At 56.6% G+C, this 21,202-nt stretch overlaps 4 protein-coding genes across 9 annotated transcripts; 2 read left to right on the top strand and 2 right to left on the bottom strand.

Annotated features, from left to right (window-relative positions):
* The first annotated feature begins 1,981 nt into the window (after positions 1 to 1,981).
* On the top strand, positions 1,982 to 8,226 carry SLC37A4 (solute carrier family 37 member 4). Of its 6 annotated transcripts, none has more exons than XM_062197163.1 (9): positions 1,982 to 2,025; positions 3,373 to 3,712; positions 4,514 to 4,746; positions 5,024 to 5,267; positions 5,700 to 5,858; positions 6,080 to 6,165; positions 6,614 to 6,727; positions 7,291 to 7,429; positions 7,536 to 8,226. In XM_062197163.1, exons 2-9 carry the CDS (start codon positions 3,565 to 3,567, stop codon positions 7,700 to 7,702), a joined length of 1,290 nt encoding a protein of 429 aa, XP_062053147.1. In that variant the 5' UTR covers positions 1,982 to 2,025; positions 3,373 to 3,564; the 3' UTR covers positions 7,703 to 8,226. The 6 variants fall into 6 exon arrangements, with proteins under 6 accessions (XP_062053147.1, XP_062053148.1, XP_062053149.1 ...); XM_062197164.1 differs by lacking the exon at positions 1,982 to 2,025 and adding an exon at positions 2,074 to 2,126; XM_062197162.1 differs by lacking the exon at positions 1,982 to 2,025 and adding an exon at positions 2,617 to 2,944.
* A 284-nt stretch (positions 8,227 to 8,510) lies between these two features.
* On the bottom strand, positions 8,511 to 11,787 carry TRAPPC4 (trafficking protein particle complex subunit 4). The gene is made up of 5 exons (XM_062197159.1): positions 11,545 to 11,787; positions 11,242 to 11,416; positions 10,189 to 10,292; positions 9,461 to 9,587; positions 8,511 to 9,249 (listed from the first exon to the last, which is right to left on the bottom strand). The coding sequence occupies exons 1-5, from the start codon at positions 11,717 to 11,719 to the stop codon at positions 9,171 to 9,173; spliced, it is 660 nt and encodes a 219-aa protein (XP_062053143.1). The 5' UTR covers positions 11,720 to 11,787; the 3' UTR covers positions 8,511 to 9,170.
* A 245-nt stretch (positions 11,788 to 12,032) lies between these two features.
* Positions 12,033 to 14,304, top strand: RPS25 (ribosomal protein S25). The gene is made up of 5 exons (XM_062197160.1): positions 12,033 to 12,143; positions 12,386 to 12,481; positions 12,871 to 13,054; positions 14,078 to 14,176; positions 14,257 to 14,304. The coding sequence occupies exons 1-4, from the start codon at positions 12,141 to 12,143 to the stop codon at positions 14,170 to 14,172; spliced, it is 378 nt and encodes a 125-aa protein (XP_062053144.1). The 5' UTR covers positions 12,033 to 12,140; the 3' UTR covers positions 14,173 to 14,176; positions 14,257 to 14,304.
* On the bottom strand, positions 14,267 to 20,408 carry CENATAC (centrosomal AT-AC splicing factor). The gene is made up of 11 exons (XM_062197158.1): positions 20,238 to 20,408; positions 19,994 to 20,157; positions 19,576 to 19,674; positions 17,464 to 17,530; positions 17,335 to 17,397; positions 16,973 to 17,037; positions 16,740 to 16,830; positions 15,809 to 15,839; positions 14,767 to 14,856; positions 14,564 to 14,696; positions 14,267 to 14,480 (listed from the first exon to the last, which is right to left on the bottom strand). The coding sequence occupies exons 1-11, from the start codon at positions 20,355 to 20,357 to the stop codon at positions 14,417 to 14,419; spliced, it is 987 nt and encodes a 328-aa protein (XP_062053142.1). The 5' UTR covers positions 20,358 to 20,408; the 3' UTR covers positions 14,267 to 14,416.
* Positions 20,409 to 21,202: the final 794 nt, after the last annotated feature.

Here is a 21,202-nt window from a genome sequence, read left to right as displayed (position 1 = left end):
CACTCCGCAAACCCCTGTCCTGGAGGAGGAGGAGGAGGAGGAGGGGAAGGAGAACCGGGCTGGTGGGAGGCCTGGACTCCTTTCCCTTAGAAGTCCTACGCCCAGCTCTCCGCTCTCTGCTGAGCCGCCCGCCTGGCCTGCCAGGAGTGTTCTCTCCATAGGACTGCGGACCCTTGCTCTCCTGGGTCTGAGAGCCTGGGCACCGTCTCTCTATTCTGCACCGTTCGTTCTGACGGATGCCCTAGCCCAGAACACCTTGCTACTGTGCTTACACTGCTCTCTGTCTCACCCCTGAATTCTTTCTTGCGCGAAGACAAGAACCTCACCCACCCATTGCCAGTAACATTACCTACAGACACTGTAGAGACACTGTACACAATTCTTTTAAAGACTTATTTATTTATTTGAAAGTCAGAGTTACACAGAGAGAGAAGGAGAGAGAGAGAGGTCTTCCATCTGCTGGTTCACTCCCCAATTGGCCACAACAGCCAGAGCTGCACTGATCCAAAGCCAGGAGCCAGGAGCCAGGAGCTTCTTCCAGGTCTCCTGTGCAGGTGCAGGAGCCCAAGGATTTGGGCCATTTTTCACTGCTTTCCCAGGCCATAGTAGAGATCTGGATCGGAAGAGGAGTAGCCAGGACTGGAACCGGTGCCCATATGGGCACTGCAGGCGGCGGCTTTACCTGCTAAGCCACAGCGCCGGCCCCATAGTCACTGTACACAATTTATACTTTCTTTTCCCCAAATTCCACTGTAAGATAATCCGGCTTTTTAGACCCAGTGCTCCCTAGCCTTGCTGCTGGTGGCTGCAGGAACTTCTCCCAGAGCAGGTCTGTCCTTCTGGCTAGCATCTATAGCAGCTCAGCAAAACTCCTATTTCAGAGGCCTGCTACTCTCAAGAGTTCTGGCTTAAAAGGCAAAAGCCGTGTTGTGGCGAATTCTTATCTGAATTCTCTGAGCTCATGTCTGAATCAGCTGCTGGGTTTGATGAGGTTGCTAAGAAACTGGGACCAGAGACCGCCCAAGGTGTCAGCGCTGGAGTGCAGGGGTCCAGGATGAGCATGGAGGGCCCCTCCCTGCCTGTCTCTCATCCCGTATGGGAGTACGGTCCCAGTTCTGGCTGCTCTGCTTCTGATCTAGCGAACGTAACTGGGAGGCAGCAGAGGATGGCCCAAGTACTTGGGTTTCTGCCACCCGTGTGGGAGACCTGGAGTTACGAGCTCCTGGCTTCAGCCTGGCCTAGTCTGGGCTATGGGGGCCATTTGGGAGTGAACCAAATGCAAACTCTGTGCCGTTCAAACAAATCAATATATCTTTTTTTAAAAAGCAGAAAATACTGGGGCCAACGCTGTGGCACAGCAGGTTAGGCCGCCACCAGCAACGCAGGCACCCTATGTCAGTGCTGGTTCTAGTACCGGCTGCATAACTTCCTGCTACTTTGCCTGGGAAAGCTGTAGAAGATGACCCGAGTGCTTCGGCCCCTGCCACCCATGTGGGAGACCCAGATGGAGTGCCACACTCTTGGCTCCTGCCTAGCCCAGCCCCAGCCATTGCAGCCATTTGGGTAGTGAACCAGGGGATGGAAGGTCTCTCTCTCTCTCTCTCTATCCCTCTAATTCTGCCTTTCAAATAAATAAATAAATTTTAAAAAATAAAAATTAGGGGACTAAATCAGTGGATGTAAAATCTGTTTTTCCCCTCTGTGTCTCTCTTAACTTTCAAATAAAAATTTAAGAAATAAACAAAATATCGGCCTCACCCAGACTCCTCCCAGTCTGAGCCGCTCAGGAACAATGGTTCTTACCTGATCTATGTTGGATGCAGTTAGGAGGTGGACGCGCCACGCAGAGCCGGTAGACGGCGCTGTATCGTCTATGGACCAGAGTGACGGGCACGACGAAACCCGCGTCCCTGGGGGAGGAGTCGGCCCGGGGCTCGAGAGGATGCGCGCGGAGCCCGCCCCTCCGACGGCGCATGCGCAGTCCCGGCCCCGCCCCATCCCGCTCGGGCTCCCGCCTCCACTCAGGTAGGGGGCGGCGTGCAGGGGGAGGGGCGCCACCTGAGGGCGGGGCGGGACGGGGCGTCTCAAGGTCTCGGGGCTCCTTTGTGGGCGACCCCTAACTTCCGGTACGACCTGTGGCTGCTTCTGCGGTTGCCTCTCCCGGGGTGGGGGGCAGTTTCTGGGTCTGGGGGCTGCCGGGGACCAGCGCATGCCCCCTCCTTTATAGCGCCCGCCCCGGGGCCTCCGCACCGGCTGCACTCCCGCCCCCGCGGTCCAGCCCCGGAGTCCCGGAGTCGGTGACCTGGGCAGCTTGAGGACGCCGGCGCTGGGCAGGTGCCAGGAGCCGCCGGCGGCCCCCCGCGCCCTCGCCGCTCGGCCGGATCCTGGCAGGGGGAGCGCGGGCGCCAGCAGCCAGGGCCCCCGGGAGGCTACGTGCGGTCGCTGCTCCGCGGCGCCTACGCCTTCTGCTCCAGTTGCTTTCCCAGCCTAGCGGAAAAGTCGGGGCCTGGTGCCGGGCCCTGGGAAGCAGGGCAGCTGGGCGCTGCGGCCCGAAGCCAGCTGGTGGCCTGCCCACCCGCTCTGGACACCAGAGCCGCAGCCCGCAGAGAGGCGGGCGGAAGCCCAGAGCGGAGTTGCAGGGCGATGGGGACCCGAGGCAGCTGTGTGCAACCGCGCCAGCCCGCAGCCTCTAGTGGGGCTTTCCGTGGGGCCGAGCGAGGGGGTTCCCGCTGTTTACAATTCTGCAGCTCCAGTGGGCCCCCCCCTTATCCACGGTTTCGTTACCTGAGGTCAACCGAGGCTGAGAAAGATTTAAGTGGAAATTTCCAGAAATAAATAACTCGTGTTTATTACAGCACATTGCTATAACCAGTCTATGTTATCATCAGCTACTGTTGTTCAGCTCTTCGTGTACCTGATTTATCAACTTCCCCGAGATTTGTAGGTACAGGAAGAAACAGTATGTACAGGGTTGAGTGGGACCACGGCTTCGGGAATCCACAGGGGCACGGCCGGAGCAGGAAGCATTGGGTGGGAGTTTGGGTGCGTGGTCAGCTACAGAAGCCCTGGAAGCTGGGTGTTGGGGTGTGTGGAGAAACTGACCGAGCAGCTCTTGCAGCCAGTGAGCCCTGGACAGAGTGTCCTGAGTGAACGGGGAAGTGAAGGGCCAGATAGACAGGGCAGCCAGGCTTACCCAGCCCCTGCCTCCCCGGGTCCCTGCAGACAAGAGTAATTAGGTTGTTCCTTAATCACAGCTGGTGCACAGACAGGAGACATGGGGCTCGGGACTGGCTGGCGGGCATGCCTCCCTCTGGGACCCCCTTCCCCCCCAGTTTGGCCCTGGGTAATCTCTTGTTTTCCTGTCTCCCTCAGGACACCGGGTTCCCTAGGAGCCGCCCCAGGCTTAATGATTGTCCAGGAGGTGGCTATAAAGGGAGCCTGGGAGGCTGGGTGGAGGAGGGAGCAGAAGAAACCTAACTCAGCAGATCTGTGCACGGGGAGAGCCGCAGGCAGGAGCTGTGGTCGGAGGCTCCTCCTGGCCGCCAGGGCCTGCTTCTTCCCACCATGGCGGCCCGGGGCTATGGCTATTACCGCACCGTGATCTTCTCAGCCATGTTCGGAGGCTACAGCCTGTACTACTTCAACCGCAAGACCTTCTCCTTTGTCATGCCGTCGCTGGTGCAGGAGATCCCCCTGGACAAGGATGACCTGGGTGAGCCCCGAGGGGCAGGGTGGCGGGCTCAGGGATGCAGAAGCCGCCAGCACTTTGGGTGTTTGTGGCAGTGCGGTGTGTGTGCAGGCGTGTAGCACGTGCAGAGTATCTGCACGGCAGAGGCGGGGCCGGCCAGCACGTGGCGGAGGAGTGGCTCAGAAGTGAAGGGCTAAGGAGAGCTGCCTCCCTGGTGCGTGCGTGACCCCTGGGAGCCACATGTGCCCCGGAGGGCAGGGCGGTTCCCAGGAGTGAGGGTGCACGCTGAGGCTGCAGGGTGGGTGCTGGCGGCCGCCATCGTGAACTCTGGGAACTGGGTGGTCGGCAGTGACTTCATGTGGCCTGGCCTGTGGTATACCCTTTGGGAGCAACGAGGTCCCAGGCTGAGCCCTGAGCCCTGGCCTCAGGTTTGGAAGGGGCCACGGAGCTGCTCGAGGCCTTGGGTTGGCATCCGGGTGAGGTGGGAAATCAGGCGGATGCAGATCCCAGGGCGAGGAGCTTCCACATCCCGCTGCCTTCTTGGGTCCTGGCAGCTGAGCCAGAACTCTCCAAGATGCTGAGGACTCCTGGGTCAGTCTGGGGCTAGTGCTGAGGGTGAGGCGGGAGAGGTGGCCAAGGTGGCCAAGGTGGCCGAGACGGCGGGGCCTCAGGGCAGGCTCCTCCTGCTCCTCCCGGGGAAAGGTCCTGTCTCACCCTCCCGGCACCTGTACACACCTGACCCCATGCCTTCCTCCACCCCTCCTGTGCCTCTGCCCTGGCCCCTAACCCCCCAGGTGTCCTGCTGCCCGCTCCCCTCCCCTGCAGGGCTCATCACCAGCAGCCAGTCGGCAGCCTATGCCATCAGCAAGTTTGTGAGTGGTGTGCTGTCCGACCAGATGAGTGCCCGCTGGCTCTTCTCCTCTGGGCTGCTCCTGGTCGGCCTGGTCAACATAGTGTTTTCCTGGAGCTCCGCGGTCCCTGTCTTCGCTGCTCTCTGGTTTCTTAATGGCTTGGCCCAGGGGCTGGGCTGGCCCCCCTGCGGGAAGGTCTTACGGAAGGTGAGCGCGCCTGGGTGTGCATGGAGGGTACCTGAGGCACCCCCCTTACACACCACCTCCCGCCCCACCCCGCCCTGCGGCAGGTGCCTCAGGGCTCTCGGCCAGCTCCTCAAGCTCCTATTTTAGGAGCCTGAGAGTGGTGGGATCGGGTGGCAGATGAGGGAATTGGCCCTGCCCTCATCCCTGTAATGTGAGCTTCTGGGTCTGCCCCTGCCCCTAGCTACCGTCAACACGGGCTGTAGGCTGGGCACCTACTCCGTCCCCCTCTGCCCCACAGTGGTTTGAGCCATCTCAGTTTGGCACTTGGTGGGCCATCCTGTCAACCAGCATGAACCTGGCTGGAGGGCTGGGCCCCATCCTGGCCACTGTCCTGGCCCAGAGCTACAGCTGGCGCAGCACGCTGGCACTGTCTGGGGCCCTGTGTGTGGCTGTCTCCTTCCTCTGTCTCCTGCTCATCCACAATGAACCTGCCGATGTTGGACTCCGCAACCTGGACCCCACGCCCTCCAAGGGCAAGAAGGGTGAGCTGCCACCCAGGCCAACCCCTGGGCACCGCTACTCGTCATTCACGTGGTGGAATCTGTGGGGGCCTCGCCGTGGGTCTGGTGGTGCACTGGCCCACGGGCAGGGGTGGCGATGGAGGTCAGGTGGGAAGGAAATGAAACTCCATCCCCAGGGCAGAACTGACAGTGCTGTGACTCCTTCCCGGACAGCATCCTACGCTGAAGTGGCCTGGCCTGGGTCCCTTCTTCCTTCTACCCTGGTCCTCAGTTTCTCTTTCATTCATTGAGGCCTGCGGGGAGCAGAGGGCAGGGCGTGAGGGGATACCCTTCAGGCAGGTCCTGACTGTGCTCATGGACTCTGCCCCCGTGGCAGGTTAATGAATGGTGGGGTGCAGGTGGGGGCAGGGCAGCAGGAGCCTGAGCCTGAGCCCAGCCTCTTCCCACCTCCAGGCTCCTCGAAGGAGGAGAGCACCCTACAGGAGCTGCTGCTCTCCCCCTACCTATGGGTGCTCTCCACTGGCTACCTGGTGGTGTTTGGAGTAAAAACCTGCTGTACTGACTGGGGCCAGTTCTTCCTTATCCAGGAGAAAGGGCAGTCAGCCCTCGTGGGTAAGAGGGGTGTCGGCACAGGGGTGGGCATACGCAGCAGGAGGCGATGTGCAGGTCCTCTCCCCCTGGTCCCCTTTCTTTGCCTGAGGCCGGGTGCTATGCGGGCAGCAGTGGCTGGCTAGCCACTCTCAGGGACCCCTACCTCTCTGGGTTTAAGCCACTGTAGGACAACCCAGTGTGTAACTCCTGCCTTTCCCTCTTCCCGCAACTCCCCACTGCAGGTAGCTCCTACATGAGTGCCCTGGAGGTAGGGGGCCTTGTAGGCAGCATCGCAGCTGGCTACCTGTCAGACCGGGCCATGGCCAAGGTGAGTGGACAGAGGGGACAGGAAGGAGGAGGCTGGGACAGGCACTGGGAAGATGGGAGCCCTGGGCGCAGAGAGGTTGGCAGCTGCTGGTGTGGGCCGGGTAATAAGGAGGCAGTGGGTCCAGGCTTCTCTTATCTTTCCTGGGGTTGTGGAGAAAGGGCTTTAGCTGATGTCAGTCCAGCCGGAGGCCTCTCCACAGCCCCAGGAGAACTGGGCTTGGGGGCAGCCTTGGGGCAGCTCCCCAGCACGTGTCCCAAGCGTGCCCCAAAGTTGAGGAAAGGATGTTGTGGAATTTGGCCTCAAAACATAATGAGCAGGTCCCAGGGCCTCCCAGAGCTGCCCAGGATTGCCAAAGACCTGTCACCAGGAGCCTGCTGTGTCAGAGTCCAGGGGTGAGGGTTCTCTGCCCTGCTCCGCTGGCCTGACGCTGCTGCCACTGTATCCGTAGGCGGGGCTGTCCGTGTACGGGAGCCCTCGCCATGGCCTGTTGCTGCTCATGATGGCCGGCATGACAGCGTCCATGTACCTCTTCCGGGTGACGGTGACCAGTGACTCCCCCAAGGTAAATAAGGAGGGCCAGGCCCATGGCAGGCACAGGCGAGAAAGCAGGGGTCAGACTGTCTCCCTGTCTCTGGCTCCAGCCTGGGCAGCCCTTCTCTGCCTGACTTCCCTCCGAGGTCTGTTTGTAGCGCAGTCTCCCTCCTCTGCCCCCTGAGTCCTCTCCTCCACTCTGGCCTGGTTTTCTCCTCTCCCTCTGCTCCTCTAGGAGGTAGCTTTCTGGACTGCGGCTCTCCACCCTCTCGCTGAGCTCACAGGCTTTACGGAGCACGAGGTGCCTTAAAGATGTCTCTGGGTTCCTCCTGGTCTGTCTCACCCTTGTCTGCCCACTCTGCTTTGCCCCTTGCCAGTCCAGCTTGTGTGCATTCTGAGAGCAGGCAGTGTCGCCTTGTGCACCTGCTCCCCTGGTCCGCCTCAGCCCTTGGGTTGGCTCAGTGTGGCATCTGCTGCTCTGGTTCTGTGCGGTCAGTTGTACTGGGGAGGGGCGGAGGAGGGTCACTTACTATCCCTTTGTTACTGTTCCAGACAGGGGTGGGGTTTCTGACTGGCCTCACGTTGCTCTTGCAGCTCTGGATCCTGGTGTTGGGAGCTGTGTTTGGTTTCTCCTCATATGGCCCCATCGCCTTGTTTGGAGTCATAGCCAATGAGAGTGCTCCTCCCAACTTATGTGGCACCTCTCATGCCATTGTGGGACTCATGGCCAATGGTAAGTGTGCCACCTCCTGGACTCTGCCTCTCCCCGGCTTGTGCCTTGTGAGCCCCGCTGGCTGTAGCATCACCAGTGGCTCAGGCTCTCCTCTTCTCCCTGACAGTGGGCGGCTTTCTGGCCGGGCTGCCCTTCAGCACCATTGCCAAGCACTACAGCTGGGGCACAGCCTTCTGGGTGGCTGAGCTGGTTTGTGCCGCCAGCACCGCTGCCTTCTTCCTGCTTCGAAACATCCGCACCAAGATGGGCAGAGTGCCCAAGAAGGCTGAGTGAAGAGAGCAGGCCCCGGGGCACCCGCACCTGCAGCCTCTCGCCTGCACGCAGTGGGGGAGGGGGCTGCTCCGGCCGGGCCTGAACCTTCAGCTTCTGTTTCTGCGCCTTCTCCCTCGTCCAGGTGGCGCTGAAGTTAACAGTGGCTAATGAGGTACCAGCTCCCCTTGCCATGCTCTATTTAAAAGATAACCTGTGTTCGGGACTCCATTAGCTCCCATTTCCTGCCTTCAAACAGAAACCCCTCGCCCTCCCCAGTCAGGGCGTCTCCTAGAGCAGCCTTCCTCCGCTGGGCCCCGTCTCACCCCATTCACCTGACCCACCGGAGTGGTTCTGCCCCTGCAGCCACAGCGCACTAAAGGCCAGTGACTTCCGCTCTGCCCCGAGGCCCTCAGCCGTGGGCAGCTGCTCTTGCCAATACCTCAGTCTCCAGGGGAAGAGAGGAGGCCAAAACCCGGGGTACAGCAGGAGGTATGGGTGGGAGGGTAAAGGGCTTGTTATAGATTAAAACTGGATTTTATACTAAACACTGTCAGTGAGTCATTCTTTTAGGAGTAACAGTGGGCTTTTGGCCTTACAGACACTCATTGGGATGCCCGCAGCCTGTATCAGTGCTCTGGGCCCGAGTCCTGCCTCCACTCTCAATTCCAGCTTCCTGCTGGTGGCACACCCTGGGAGGCATCAGTAATGGCTCAAGTAGCTGGCCTGCAGCCACACGTGGAGACCTGGATTGTGCTCCTGGCTGCAGCCCCTGCTGGCGGCTGTTACATGCATTTGGGAAGTGAACCAGCAGACGGGAGATCTGTTTCTCAAGTTTTATTTTATTTTATTTTTTAAAGGGGTTGGGGGTAGGAATAAGCCAAGACAGAGACATTTGCTTGGAAAAATACTGTCAATACCTGTTCTTTCCACCCCTAAAGGGAGAAATTCCATTTTCCCGAAAGAGAAAGAGGAAGTTCAAGTGTAGATAGATGGGTTCATGCCTCATCTACCTTGAGCTCAACACTGTATAGCTGAATGATCATTTTAGAGACCCAGCTGTTAGACTATAGGCAAGTTAAATCACTTAATGCAGTCCTAATGTTCATTCATGAGATGGACATGTTTGTTTCTACCAGGACAGAGTTCTCTTCCCAGAACTCCCCTACCATTGCTGCCTCCCATCCCATGCCTTTGACCCAAATCATCAGGAGAGCAAACAAACGATCAAAGAAATGTTTATTACAGGATTAGTGGGCCTACCTCCTCCATAAATAAACCTGTACAGAGCTAGGAGGTAGGGCCATGATATATACAGGAGGGAAGAGAGCATGGTAAAGGCTCGGAGATCAGTAATGTCTTCAGGCTCAGCAGTCTCGCATTTTCAAGTACACTAACGAAGTTGTTGGATTTCCACTGGCGTGGAAACAGCAGGCCCCTGCTGCAGGATCACAGAAGGGGGGGGGGGGGGCGGTCCCAAGGCAGGTTCTGCTCAAGATCCAGGTCCAAAAGTCCCAGCCTTCTCTGCCACTTCCAGGGCTAGCTTCAGGTTCTGATCAAACAGCTCACACCTAAGCCAAGCCCAGGAAACACAAAGTAAGAAAACAGCGAGGCCTGAGACTCCCCCGACCTTGGGTGCAGGGGCAGTCAGTGGGAACGCCACTGGAAGGAGGACATGAACTCCGAGCAAGTCTTTGGATTCTCCAAATAAAGGGCTACTCACTGTCGTCCCTGGGGACAGCGCATGGCCCTGACCAGTGTCTGGGGGGGTGCGGCACCTACCTGATGGGCATTTCCAGGGAGTAGAATGGATTCTTGAGGGCAAAGTCTGAGTAAATCTCGTAAATTTTTCGGAGAAGGGAATCTATTCCAGCTTGCCTAGGGTCTGCCAGCACCACAAACTTGATCCCTGGAGGGAGGCCAGGAATGGTTACCAAAGCACAGAGATGTACAGCCCTTTCACTTTTGCAATGTATTTATCGTAAACCCACTTTTATGCAATCCTCATTGCTACATAAAGCGAGAAAGGCAAAACTGAATCTACAGATGAGGCCAGAGTCTCATAAAGTGAAGTAGGGACTCTACCTTTCAGCCAATCCAGACTAGACTGAGTTCTAGCTCTGCCATGCACCTGTACTCCCAGCATCCCTCAGGAGCAGTGCCGGGAAGGGGACACACGCAGAGGCGACTCCCAGTGATCGGCGTTAAGGGAGTGAAGCAATGACACTCCAGATCCAAAGGCCGTTTCCATTTGGCTTTCACATTTGTTTTAGAAACAACACACCTAAAACGTGTGCAGTATGAGATAACGGTGAGTCTGATCTGAACACAGGATGACTGAACACACTGGCTGACGTAGATAAAATCTGCTTCAAATTAAATATTGCCTTTGGAGTCACTAAACACATAGACTGTCCCAGGAAAAGCTGATCCCACCCCCAAAGCAAGAGTCATCCGGATTTCCCCCAGCCTGTGCCACCTGCTCCTCTGGCCTATCTGGAGACACGTACCTGTCAGCGTTTGGAAGCAGTGCAGTTTGAATGTGTCTGTCTCCAGCATCTCAATGCCTGAGCTCCCCTGCTCAGGAGACAGCTGGGAGCCAATGGCAAAAAGCCTACAAGCAGAAGAGACAGAGGGGAATGCACCCCAAAGTTGTGGGGCGGGGGTGTTTCTCAAAGGGTTCCACTGAAGTGGCCGCCTGCTGAGGCCTTCACAGGGCAGCCTGGACAGTCAGGAGAGGCGGCGTCAATGCCTAGCAGCACTGTCGACATTTAATTCATCTGGACTTTGCAGGTATTTTACATTACATTATTTTTAAAATGTATTTATTTTAAAGGCGGAGTGACAGGGAAGACCGAGAGCTTCCATTGGCTGGATTACTCCCTAAACAACAGCAGAGACTGGGGATGGACCAGGATGAAGCCAGGAGCCTGGGATGCCACCCTGGTCTCCCACGTGCGTGGCAGGGGCCCCAATACCTGGACTGCCTGCTGGGCCAGGACACGGGTCCCAGAGTGACATACTTTCCCATGAAGCACTCATGGGAAAATCCGGATTGCATAAATAGCCTGAGTCCGTGCCACACTTACTCTGCTCTCTAACTAGGTACTTGCCAGCACATCTCCTACCACAGCTGAGAGCAAGAAACGATTTTAAAACACTTAGTTCAACTGGCTTACTTCAAAGATGAAGGACCTAAAGCTCAGAGAAAAGAAACTGAGTTAAGTAAGATCATAGCACTGCCAGTATTACCCAGGAGTCCTGGGGTAGTCGCTTTCCCTTTTGTAAGAACCCATAGTTTGGGCTGCCTGCGAGGCTGGCCTCCCGGATGGGTGCCGGTCCAAGCCCCAGCTTCCTGCTAGTGAGTCGGCGAAAGCAGCGGAGTCTGGCCCACTCTCTGTCCCTCTGTAACTCTGCCTTTCAAATGAATGAATACATCTCAACAGCCGAATCCCAAGAGGAGGCAGAGAGGCACTGCCGCTCGGGGGACTGCTCGCAGACCCGCAGACAGCCGACGAGCCGAGCGCACGTCTACAGGCACGAGAAAGGCTGGAGGCACTTACGAGTGGAACATGGAGGCCAGCATGAGCTTCTCATTGGAGGTGAGGCGAGGCCGGCCGAACCGAATGGACACTGGGTAGTTTGCAGGATTACCCAGATACTCCAGCACCTCCTTGCCATCGGCCGTGTACTTGCCGTTCACGTCCGCGCCATTAATGGCCAACACCGCATGGCCCACTGCAGGGGTGAGGCTAAGGGTCAGCGACGCCGCAGCCCCGGGGCTCCGCCGAGGGGGACGGGGCACCCAGCCCCACCGCCTCGCCCCCCGCCACGCCGGGCCGCCCCCCGGACCTAGCCTTGCCCACCCCGGATGCCGTCCCGCTGGCCGAAGGCCACCAGCACGCGCTCGTCGTGTAGTTTGAGCAGCAGATCCAGCGGGTAACTGAAGGTCTTCTCGGCCTCGGCCCGCGGCGCGTAGCTGTCCAGCTGGTAAATCAGACCGCCAGCTTTGTTCACCACATACACGCTAAATATCGCCATGGCTGCCGCCGCCCGGACTCCCGGCTCCGCCTTGGGCGGCGGCCCCGCCCCGGAGTCCCTGTCACGTGACCCGGCCCTCCGACCCCGGCGAGCTCCTCCGGCGGCGCCTGCGCACTCGGTGTGAGCGAGGGCGGGACCTCACAGTGTTTTCTGTTTCTCAGTGCCATTGCGCTGAAAATGCTTCCCAACTAGCTGCCGTGCCTGTCAATCTAGGCCAGCGTTCGGGACACTAGGCTACGCCAGTCCGTTGCTCGCGTCGCGCTACGGGTCGGTGGGCAGGACCTCCGCGCGAGGTTCCGCCCCCTGCCCCGGAAGTACTCCCGGCGGGCGGAGGTTTCTGGGCTCGTTGGGCAGCGGCGCTTCCTTTTTGTCCGACATCTTGCAAAGTTGAGGTGGTCGCTGCTGCTCTCCGCGCCTCGCTATGGTAAGCGTCAGGGCCGTGGGGCCGGGCGGCTTCTGAGGGCCGGGCGATGCGCGGGCGCGGCGGGGACGGCGTCGGGCGGGAGGGTCCCGGGGGCTGCCGCGCTGGGAGTCGGCGCGGGCGCGGGGAGCGCCGCACCCATGTGCTTCGGTAGTGGGTTGCCCGCGGCGGCATTGGGGGTTTGCGGTGGTGGGGGAGCGTGGGGCTGCTCTCATATCTGCCTGCCTCCCCCTCCCCTTCTGCAGCCGCCCAAGGATGACAAGAAGAAAAAAGATGCCGGAAAGTCGGCCAAGAAAGACAAGGACCCCGTGAACAAGTCTGGAGGCAAGGCCAAAAAGAAGGTAGGAGTGAGCCGCCTCCCAGGAGCGGGCGCCCGGGGTGCCCTCTCGGAGTTCCGGAGTGGGGGTGTGGACGCAGCGGCGTGGCCGTCCGGGTGTGGGTTCTGGGACCTAACACTAGGGTTCAGGACATCGTCGCTCTATACTCTGTCCTCTTCCCAGTGTTAGGGCGGAGGCTGCCGCTCAGACTCGGACATGAGGGGGGCGGGAGCCGTTCGCAGCGATGTGTGGTGCGGGTTATTTTAACTGCTCATGGACTTGTCCCTAACTTCGAGGATCTAGAATTGATCTCTGATGAGAGTGGGCGGCTTCTCTGACGTGGGTTGGTTGGGAAGGAGAGTAGCCTCCTGCCAGGAGGCCTGACTTGGTTTCCTTTTTGTGTTTCTGAGCAGAAGTGGTCTAAAGGCAAAGTTCGGGACAAGCTCAATAACCTGGTCTTGTTTGACAAAGCTACGTACGACAAGCTCTGTAAGGAAGTGCCCAACTACAAGCTCATAACTCCGGCCGTGGTCTCTGAGAGACTGAAGATCCGCGGGTCCCTGGCCAGGGCAGCCCTGCAGGAGCTCCTGAGTAAAGGTGGGGAGTGCGGCCTGGGCTGCTTTTGCGGGTTACATTGGGCTGGCCCTCTTAGTGCTTTCACTGGAAAAGTTGGGATTTTATTTATTTATTTTTGGACAGGCAGAGTGGACAGTGAGAAAGAGACAGAGAGAAAGGTCTTCCTTTGCCGTTGGTTCACCCTCCAATGGCCGCTGCAGCCGGCGCATGGCGCTGATCCGAAGGCAGGAGCCAGGTGCTTCTGGTCTCCCATGGGGTGCAGGGCCCAAGCACTTGGGCCATCCTCCACTGCACTCCCGGGCCATAGCAGAGAGCTGGCCTGGAAGAGGGGCAACCGGGATAGAACCCGGCGCCCCGACCGGGACTAGAACCCGGTGTGCCGGCGCCGCAAGGCGGAGGATTAGCCTATTGAGCCACGGCGCCGGCCCTAAAGATTTTATTTATTTGAGAGGTAGAATTATAGACAGTGAGAGGGAGAGACAGAAAGAGGTCTTCCGTCCGTTGGTTCGCTCCCCAAATGGCCGCAACGACTGGAGCTACGCTGATCTGAAGCCAGGAGCCAGGCTCTTCCTAGTCTCCCATACGGGTGCAGGGGGCCATGGATATTGGTCATCTGCTGCTGCTGTCCCAGGCCATTAGGAGAGAGCGGGATCAGAAGTGGAGCTGTCAGGACTAGAACTGGTGCCCGTATGGGATGCTGGTGGAGGATTAACCTGTGCCACGGCGCTGGCCCCAGGATTTCTTTAGTTTGTTGCCAGTAACATATTTTCTAATAACTTATTTCCGAGATGGATACTACCTTAGAGGGACCTTGGCCAGCTGTGTGTCGTGGGTCACTGCAGCAGTATTGTGAAGCTCAACGTTCCCGCAGTATACTGAAACAATTTTAACATTCAGCTGGTGAATCTAATCACCATCATTTCATTTTAGCGATTCATGTAAATTAAGCTAACCTACTTCTGTTAACAAACTGTCAAAAACTAAGCAGTTATGTTGGGAAGGTATAGAAAACGTGCTGGTTCTCAGCGTCTCCTTTCTCCCTAGGACTTATCAAACTGGTTTCAAAGCACAGAGCTCAAGTGATTTACACCAGAAACACCAAGGGGGGAGATGCCCCAGCTGCGGGTGAAGATGCGTGAGCAGGTAAGGGCCCGGGAGTTAGGCGGGGGGAGTGCACACATCGACCTCACAAACGATCTCATTATTTTAATTTTCCTTTACAGGTCCAATGTGTTGTACATTTTGAAAAAATAAAACTTTATTAAATTAAATGGTTGGATGTGTGTTTCTTGAGAAAGGCAGTTAGAAGGATTTGGTAAAAGGAATTAGTTTGAGCATAGGCTTGTTGGCTTTGCTCTGAGCCGCAGGGTAGCTGGGGAGCAATTAGGTTTTTTCTTTATGTGACTGTTGTTTCTTCTTTGCGGCAGCCTCACTTTTGAACTGATGCCTGAAAGGAAATGGAGAGTTACTAGAATGAAGGGACGAGGGCTCCGGAGAGTAGTGGGTTGCAGTTCGGCACTGGATGCATACCTGGACTGCCAGCGGCGGCCATTATTCCAGACCCGGCCAAAAGATGGCAGCCAGCCTGAGCTGGTGCTAGAGCTGTGGTCAAAGTTGGCCCCGACTCTGTCTGGGGGCAGTTTTTTCAGTTTCTGTTTCTCCTCTGCAATGATAGGGAAAATTTTAAGTGAGTCTCAAAGAACTACCTGCCCTTCTACAGTTAGTCTACTTACTTTCTTTAAGAAATTCTTCATAGGAAGGGCCTATTTGTTGGTTCCCAGAGCTGTAGTCCTCATCTTGGACCATCCAGGGAGGTGTGGCCCCTGGAAGAGAAAGACCCATTAAGCAGGTATTAAAGCATTCTAGGCCAGCGCCGTGGCTTAACAGGCTAATCCTCCGCCTTGCGGCGCCGGCACACCGGGTTCTAGTCCCTGTTGGGGCGCCGGATTCTATCCCGGTTGCCCCTCTTCCAGGCCAGCTCTTTGCTATGGCCCGGGAAGGCAGTGGAGGATGGCCCAAGTGCTTGGGCCCTGCACCCGCATGGGAGACCAGGAGAAGCACCTGGCTCCTGGCTTCGGATCAGTGCGATGCGCAGGCCGCAGTGGCCATTGGAGGGTGAACCAACGGCAAAAAGGAAGACCTTTCTGTCTGTGTCTCTCACTATCCACTCTGCCTGTCAAAAAGAAAGCATTCTAAACAGTTTTGAGGTTTAATTCACAAATTGCACCATGTGATTGATACCCCCAAGTATCTCAGCCAATTAAGATCCTAGCTGCCCCAGACAACCATTTAGACTAGCTTGCATAGCTCCTTGTGGAGGTGTGTCCAGGCCTTTAGAGTCACCAGTGCTGTGGTTAGCACTCTGCTCAGATGAGTCCTGCATCCGCTGCACCCGATCTCCTAACGTGCACCCTGGGAAGCAGCAAATGCTATCCATACAGGAGACTGGACAGAGTTGGGCCCCTGGCTTTCGTGGGCATTTAGGGAGCAAACCAGGAGGTGGAAGGCCCCCTCTGCCAAAAAATGATCTTTGCTGTTGAGTGACACTCCATTGTTTAATCTTCCACCTCTTGGGTATTTGGATTGCTTTCAGTCAGCCTACTATAAATAAAACTACTGTGAAGATCTGTGTAGACCAGCTTACTTATTCTTGGGTAACACATGGAATGGCTGGCTTCTGTCGCAGCACTGGTTTTCAAAGTGGTTCTACCGTTCTAACAGTAGTTATCTTTATTTTTAAAAATTGCATCTTAGAAGCATTGCTCTGGACCTTACCTGAGTGGACGTTACCAACTCCTGGCATATCCTGTAGTTGGAAATGAGAAAATTCTAGTAAGAGGAGATATTAGGATACTTTGAAAGAAAAACTTAAGGTGGCTGCAGCTGCTGCCATGGTGCTAACTTGGCGGCCCTGCTAACATTAAAGAGCACAGTAATCGTTAGACGTCCTGTCCTCAAGATGCTGCAATCTTAACAGTGGACATGACCAAAGCTCAAATGCTTATTACCCACGGGCGAATAAGCCCCACCCTCACAAAGTGCATGCACAGTTGAAGAGAAATAACCGTAAGTTACATCTGCAGATTTATGTGGTTCGTCTTTACAATAGAAAGTAAAGCAAATCTATAGAAGCAGGGAGCAGCAGTAGGGTACACAGCTGGAACACGGTGAGATTGCAGGTGGTAAAAGGTTTTTTTGGGGTCAGTGTTGTGTAAGAGGTTAAGCCAGCATCCCTTATGGGTTCCAGTTCCAGCTGCTCCACTTCCTGTCCAACTCCCTGATAATGTGCCTGGAAAAGCAGCAGGAGATGGCTCAGCTCCTTGGGCCCCTGCTGCCTACATGGGAGACTCAGAAGAAGCTCCTGGCTCCCAGCTTTGGACTGGCCCAGCTCCAACCGTTGCAGCCATTTGGGTAGCGAACCAGCAGATGGAAGATCTCATCTGTCCTCCCCCTTCTCTCTGTAACTGCTTTTCAAATAAGGATTTTTTAAAAATGATTTTCTGTATGTTTGGGATGGAGAGTTCTCCCAACAGGATATGGGAGGTGAAAGGAGGAAGGGTAAGGCTCTGTGTCCGCAGTGATGGGTATACAGGAGTCCTGAGGGTAGTTTGAGTGCCTCTGGTACTGAACAGTAAATATCCCCATATCAAGCTGGCCTGCAGTGTCCTGGGACCTGAGGGCCCTGCCTGTTTGCTTATCCACGTACCTGATGGCCAATGAACGTCAGAGGCTGTTCTGGCTCCATCCAGGCAAGCTCTGGAGCTGGTGGCAGGTCCACATGTGAGGGCTGCTGGGAGCTGCAAGAACAAGAGCCAGGCTGGCAGATGAGGTCCCTGGGCCTTGGAGTGGCAAAGGTGATCTCTGATCCATCTTGTAGCCTAAAGGTGAGAGTTTGCTCCAAAGTGTCAAACTCAACAGGAGATTCCCTCCCAGTCTTACCTGTTCGTTCCTTTCCAGCTCTCAGGTACTGAAGAGCCCTCTTCTGGGTCTGGTACTGTCTGAGGCTGAGTTTGATTCAGGAAAAATACATGTGTCTAGAATGCTTAAGAGCCTGCCTAGGCCACGCCCCCACCCTCCAGGCACCTAAGGAAACTGACAGATGGAGGCCACTGCCTGTCTTCGCAAAATTCCCTGCCTGCTGGCTCTGCCCACGTTACTGACTAGGCCTGCACAGGGAAAGGAATTCCAGCCAAGCAGATGAGGGATGGAGTAGGGAGAGCTGCTTCATGAGATGCTGGCCCTAGGAGAGCCAGGGATCAGTGGATTTGGATACTGCTCTGGATCCTCCGAGTGAGACCAACCTCTAAGACGGATCGAACCACCTCCTGCCGGCTCCGCTCCACCTCCCGGATGTGAGCTGCCATCTGTGAGAGAGGCGGTTTAGACAGGGTCACAGGGTGGGTCCTTCCGAGGCCCTCCCTTTAACATACCTCTTTGATCACTTCATCTTCTTTTTCTTCATAGGAATCTAAACCTTTCACCATGGACTTCTTGAATCTAAAAAGAAAAGCAGCCAGTCAGCCCAGAACCTTAGCCTCAGCCAGTTGTGGAAAGCTCCTCATGGGGGCTGGCGCCTGCACTACCCTCTTGGGACACTGGTTCAAGTCCCAGCTGCTCCACTTCTGATCCAGCTCCCTGCTAATGGACTGGAAAAGGCAGCAGAGGATGGCCCAAGTGCTTCGGCCCCTGCACCCATGTGGGAGACCCAAAAGAAACTCCTGGCTTCAGATTGGCCCAGCTCCAGCTATTGCAGCTATTTGGGGAGTGAACCAGAGGATCAAAGATCTCACTCTTAACTCTGACCTTCAAATAAATATTAAAAAAAAAAAAAAAAGCTTTTCATATATATATATATATATATATGGGCACATACACACATACATATATATATATATATTTTTTTTTTTGACAGGCAGAGTGGACAGTGAGAGAGACAGAAAGGTCTTCCTTTACCGTTGGTTCACTCTCCAATGGCCGCTGCAGCCAGTGCACTGCGCTGATCAGGAGCCAGGAGCCAGGTGCTTCTGGTCTCCCATGCGGGTGCAGGGCCCAAGGACTTGGGCCATCCTCCACTGCACTCCCAGGCCACAGCAGAGAGCTGGAATGGAAGAGAGGCAACTGGAACAGAATCTGGCGCTCCGACCGGGACTAGAACCTGGGGTGCTGGTGCCGCAGGTGGAGGATTAGCCTAGTGAGCTAAACTAGATTAAACTAGATTAAACTCACAGAAACATAAAATAAACTAAAACAACCCACTAAGTAGTCGCCCCAGCTATCATGCTCTCATTTACTCCTGTCATTATTTGGCTGATGAGAACCCCTTCAAGCCGGCTCCTGCTCCAAACCTGAAATCAACCAGCTCTGCACTGAGATCCGAGTTCTTTCACTACCCAACGGTATTCAAAAGCACAGAGCTACGCACTAGCAAAGATCTTATTCCTACACAGGCATCATGGCTCCAGCTCTGAGAAGACAAAGCCTTCCTCCCCCTTTAAATCAAGAATACTGGTACTTCCCTATTCTAATCCCTCCATTCCTTATTTCTTCTCCAGAGTCGAACCCCTGGCTCCGAAAAACACCAAAATATTTGCAACTGTTTTATCCTACAATACACAATAAGAGTAACACCACCACCAGCAGCATGGCACATATCTTTATAGCAACAGCACCAGCTACCACACAGGGCTGAATGCCTCCTACCTGCTGAACTTGACAGCAGGAGTCCTGTAACAGGAGCTATGGAGCCACCTTCCCCTTGTCTCTCCCTCCCCCATAGGAAGCTGTCTTCACAGTTTCTCATTACCTCCCAGGACTCGGGGGTGGGCATCTGGCCTAGCAGCTAAGACACGAGTCAGGATGCCCGTGTCTCCCAGAGTGCCTGAGCTCCAGCTTCCTGCCAACGCAGAGCCTGGCAAGCAGCAGTGATGGCCCAAATGACTGGGCTCCGGCAGCCCTGACGGGAGATCCGGACTGAGCTCCCTGCACCCAGCTTCGGACCCACTGAGCCCTGGCGATCGGGGGCACTTGCTGAGCAGCCCAGCGGATAGGCGCTCTGTCTCTGCCTCCCAGCTAACAGAAAACAAAACGGGTGGTGCAGAGAGGCCGTGCGTGCTCTTCGGAAGCTGCGCAGAGCTCACACTCCCTCCTGCGGGCCAGTTTGCTTCCCGCACATCAGCCGCCCTCCGGAGAGCAGTTACAGCGTCCAGAACTATTCAAAGTGGGCCCTGAGTGAGCACCAGGTTCCTGCACACGGTAAACAGCCTCTCTGTACCTAAAGGACGTCAGTATTCTCTGTGCTTACACGTAGCACTCCAGTAGTTGATTATAACACTGTTATTATATAGTGTTCTCTCTGCCAAATCCCATTCCCCGACTAGATTATGCACCTCAGTTCTTACCACGCTTTTGTGTACAGTACACGGCTTAGAACAGTTACGTGCTAGGCAGACAGTGAGTTTTCCAATCATTAGAGGAAGCTCCCACACAAGACAGGCGATCCAGAATTCACTCTGCTACTTCATTTTTCCTAACCAGAGACCTACCGTGCATACTCCTGGGGAGAGATCAGGAATTTCTCTTTCATTTGCATCTCAGCCTTGTTCTCCCACCAGAATTTGTTGGTCGCTTTCTTGTGTTCTGGGCTGAGAATGGAGAGGATTAGTGATCTCAGCTACAGATGATAAAACAGTCGTCAGATATTTCCGCAGGTGGTAAGTAACCAACCGACACCTGGTTTTCCGCCCTGGGCAAGGCTGAGAGAGGAACACTGTAGCCAGGTCTGTCTAGATCTCCAATCTCCCTTCTCCCAATAACATGATGAGACTAAGGGAACGTGTAGGGCGGGGGCCGCCCGAGCGGGCTTTCCCACCTAGAACCGGCAGCCCTAAGCCCCAGGCTGGCAATGCCTGTAGGGTCGTCTCAACCCTTCCTCGCTCCCCCACGTTTCGCGCCTGCTGTCACCTGGCCAGGTGCTCCAGCAGCCCGCCGTGCAGCACCGTCAGGTTCCCGTGGCTCAGGTGCTTCCGCACCTCGCAGCCGCAGCACAAGCACCAGCAGCAGCGCTCGTGCTCCGGCACGAAACGCTCCACCTGAGCGGCGCGGATGGCCTTGCGGGCGGCCTCCACCTGCAGGAGAGAGGCCAGCTGGGGTCCGATGGCGCCCCCCCCGCCCCGCATCTGCGCCCCCAGCAGCCCTGCGGCCTCACCTGAGGCAGGAGCCGCTCCAAAGCCCCCTTCAGCTGCCGCTGGTGCTTGCGGCTGTAGACGTGTCCGCGACCGCAGAAGAAGGTCTGGCGGCACAGGGCACAGCGCTGCGGCGGCGCCATGGGCCCAGGAGGCTGCAGGCCCCTGGTGTCTCCGCCACTCCGATCCTCCGCCCCGCGGCGACCCCTGACCCCTGGGGGCGGGGCGAACCCAGGGTCTCCCGCGGCGCTCGCGGCTGCAGGCCCTTCTGCGGCTGCGCGGACCGTTCCGCCGGACGCATCTCTGCTCAACGCGGAGGAGTCGTGCACCGCGCAGGCGCCGTGGGAGCTCAGAAAGTAGTGCGGCGCGCGGGAAAGAGCGCGCGCGTCTCCGGCACTGGCGTGGACCGGTGGTGGACTGCGTGACGAATCAGAGCTGATAGTACAGGGAGCGCCCTGGGTCCGGTGACCTCACGGAAGCCTCGCAGGAACGGCTGTAGGACTGTTGTCGGATTTTGCTAGCGGGAAAGCTAAGGCATGGAGGGTCAGGCACTCTGGAGATGCAGGTGTAGGTGGTGGAGGCGGGCCCTGCACCCGCGCCAGCAGCCTGGAGGGGCCACCTGCTGGAGGTGACCATGACCCAGTGCCACCGGGGTGTGGGGCGCTGATCCTGCAGGCTGAAAGGGGAAGCTAAAGGATCGTTGCCGGGGGTTCGTCTGTAAAATTCCCATGCTAGTGGAATTTTTATTCTTCCCGAGCTACTCCCAGAATCAGCAGCCTTCCTACTGGCTGCTTTCCAAGCCTTAGGGCCTCAGGTGAAGTGTCCCTTCGCAGGGCTGAAGTCACCAGGCAGAGATGGCCCTAGAGACTCCACAGGAAAGGCTGGGCCGGCCCGGAGCTGCTCGTGGGCAACTCTCAGCTCTACACGATCCCGGGGCCGGAGGCGTCTAGACCCGTGCTGTTGTGCTCTGGATAATCATTTGGGTATC

This window comes from Lepus europaeus, chromosome 7 (genome assembly GCF_033115175.1).
Source record: "Lepus europaeus isolate LE1 chromosome 7, mLepTim1.pri, whole genome shotgun sequence".
NCBI lineage: Eukaryota > Metazoa > Chordata > Mammalia > Lagomorpha > Leporidae > Lepus > Lepus europaeus.
Note: the sequence above shows the minus strand (reverse complement) of the source record. Positions and strands in the feature narration are given on the sequence as shown.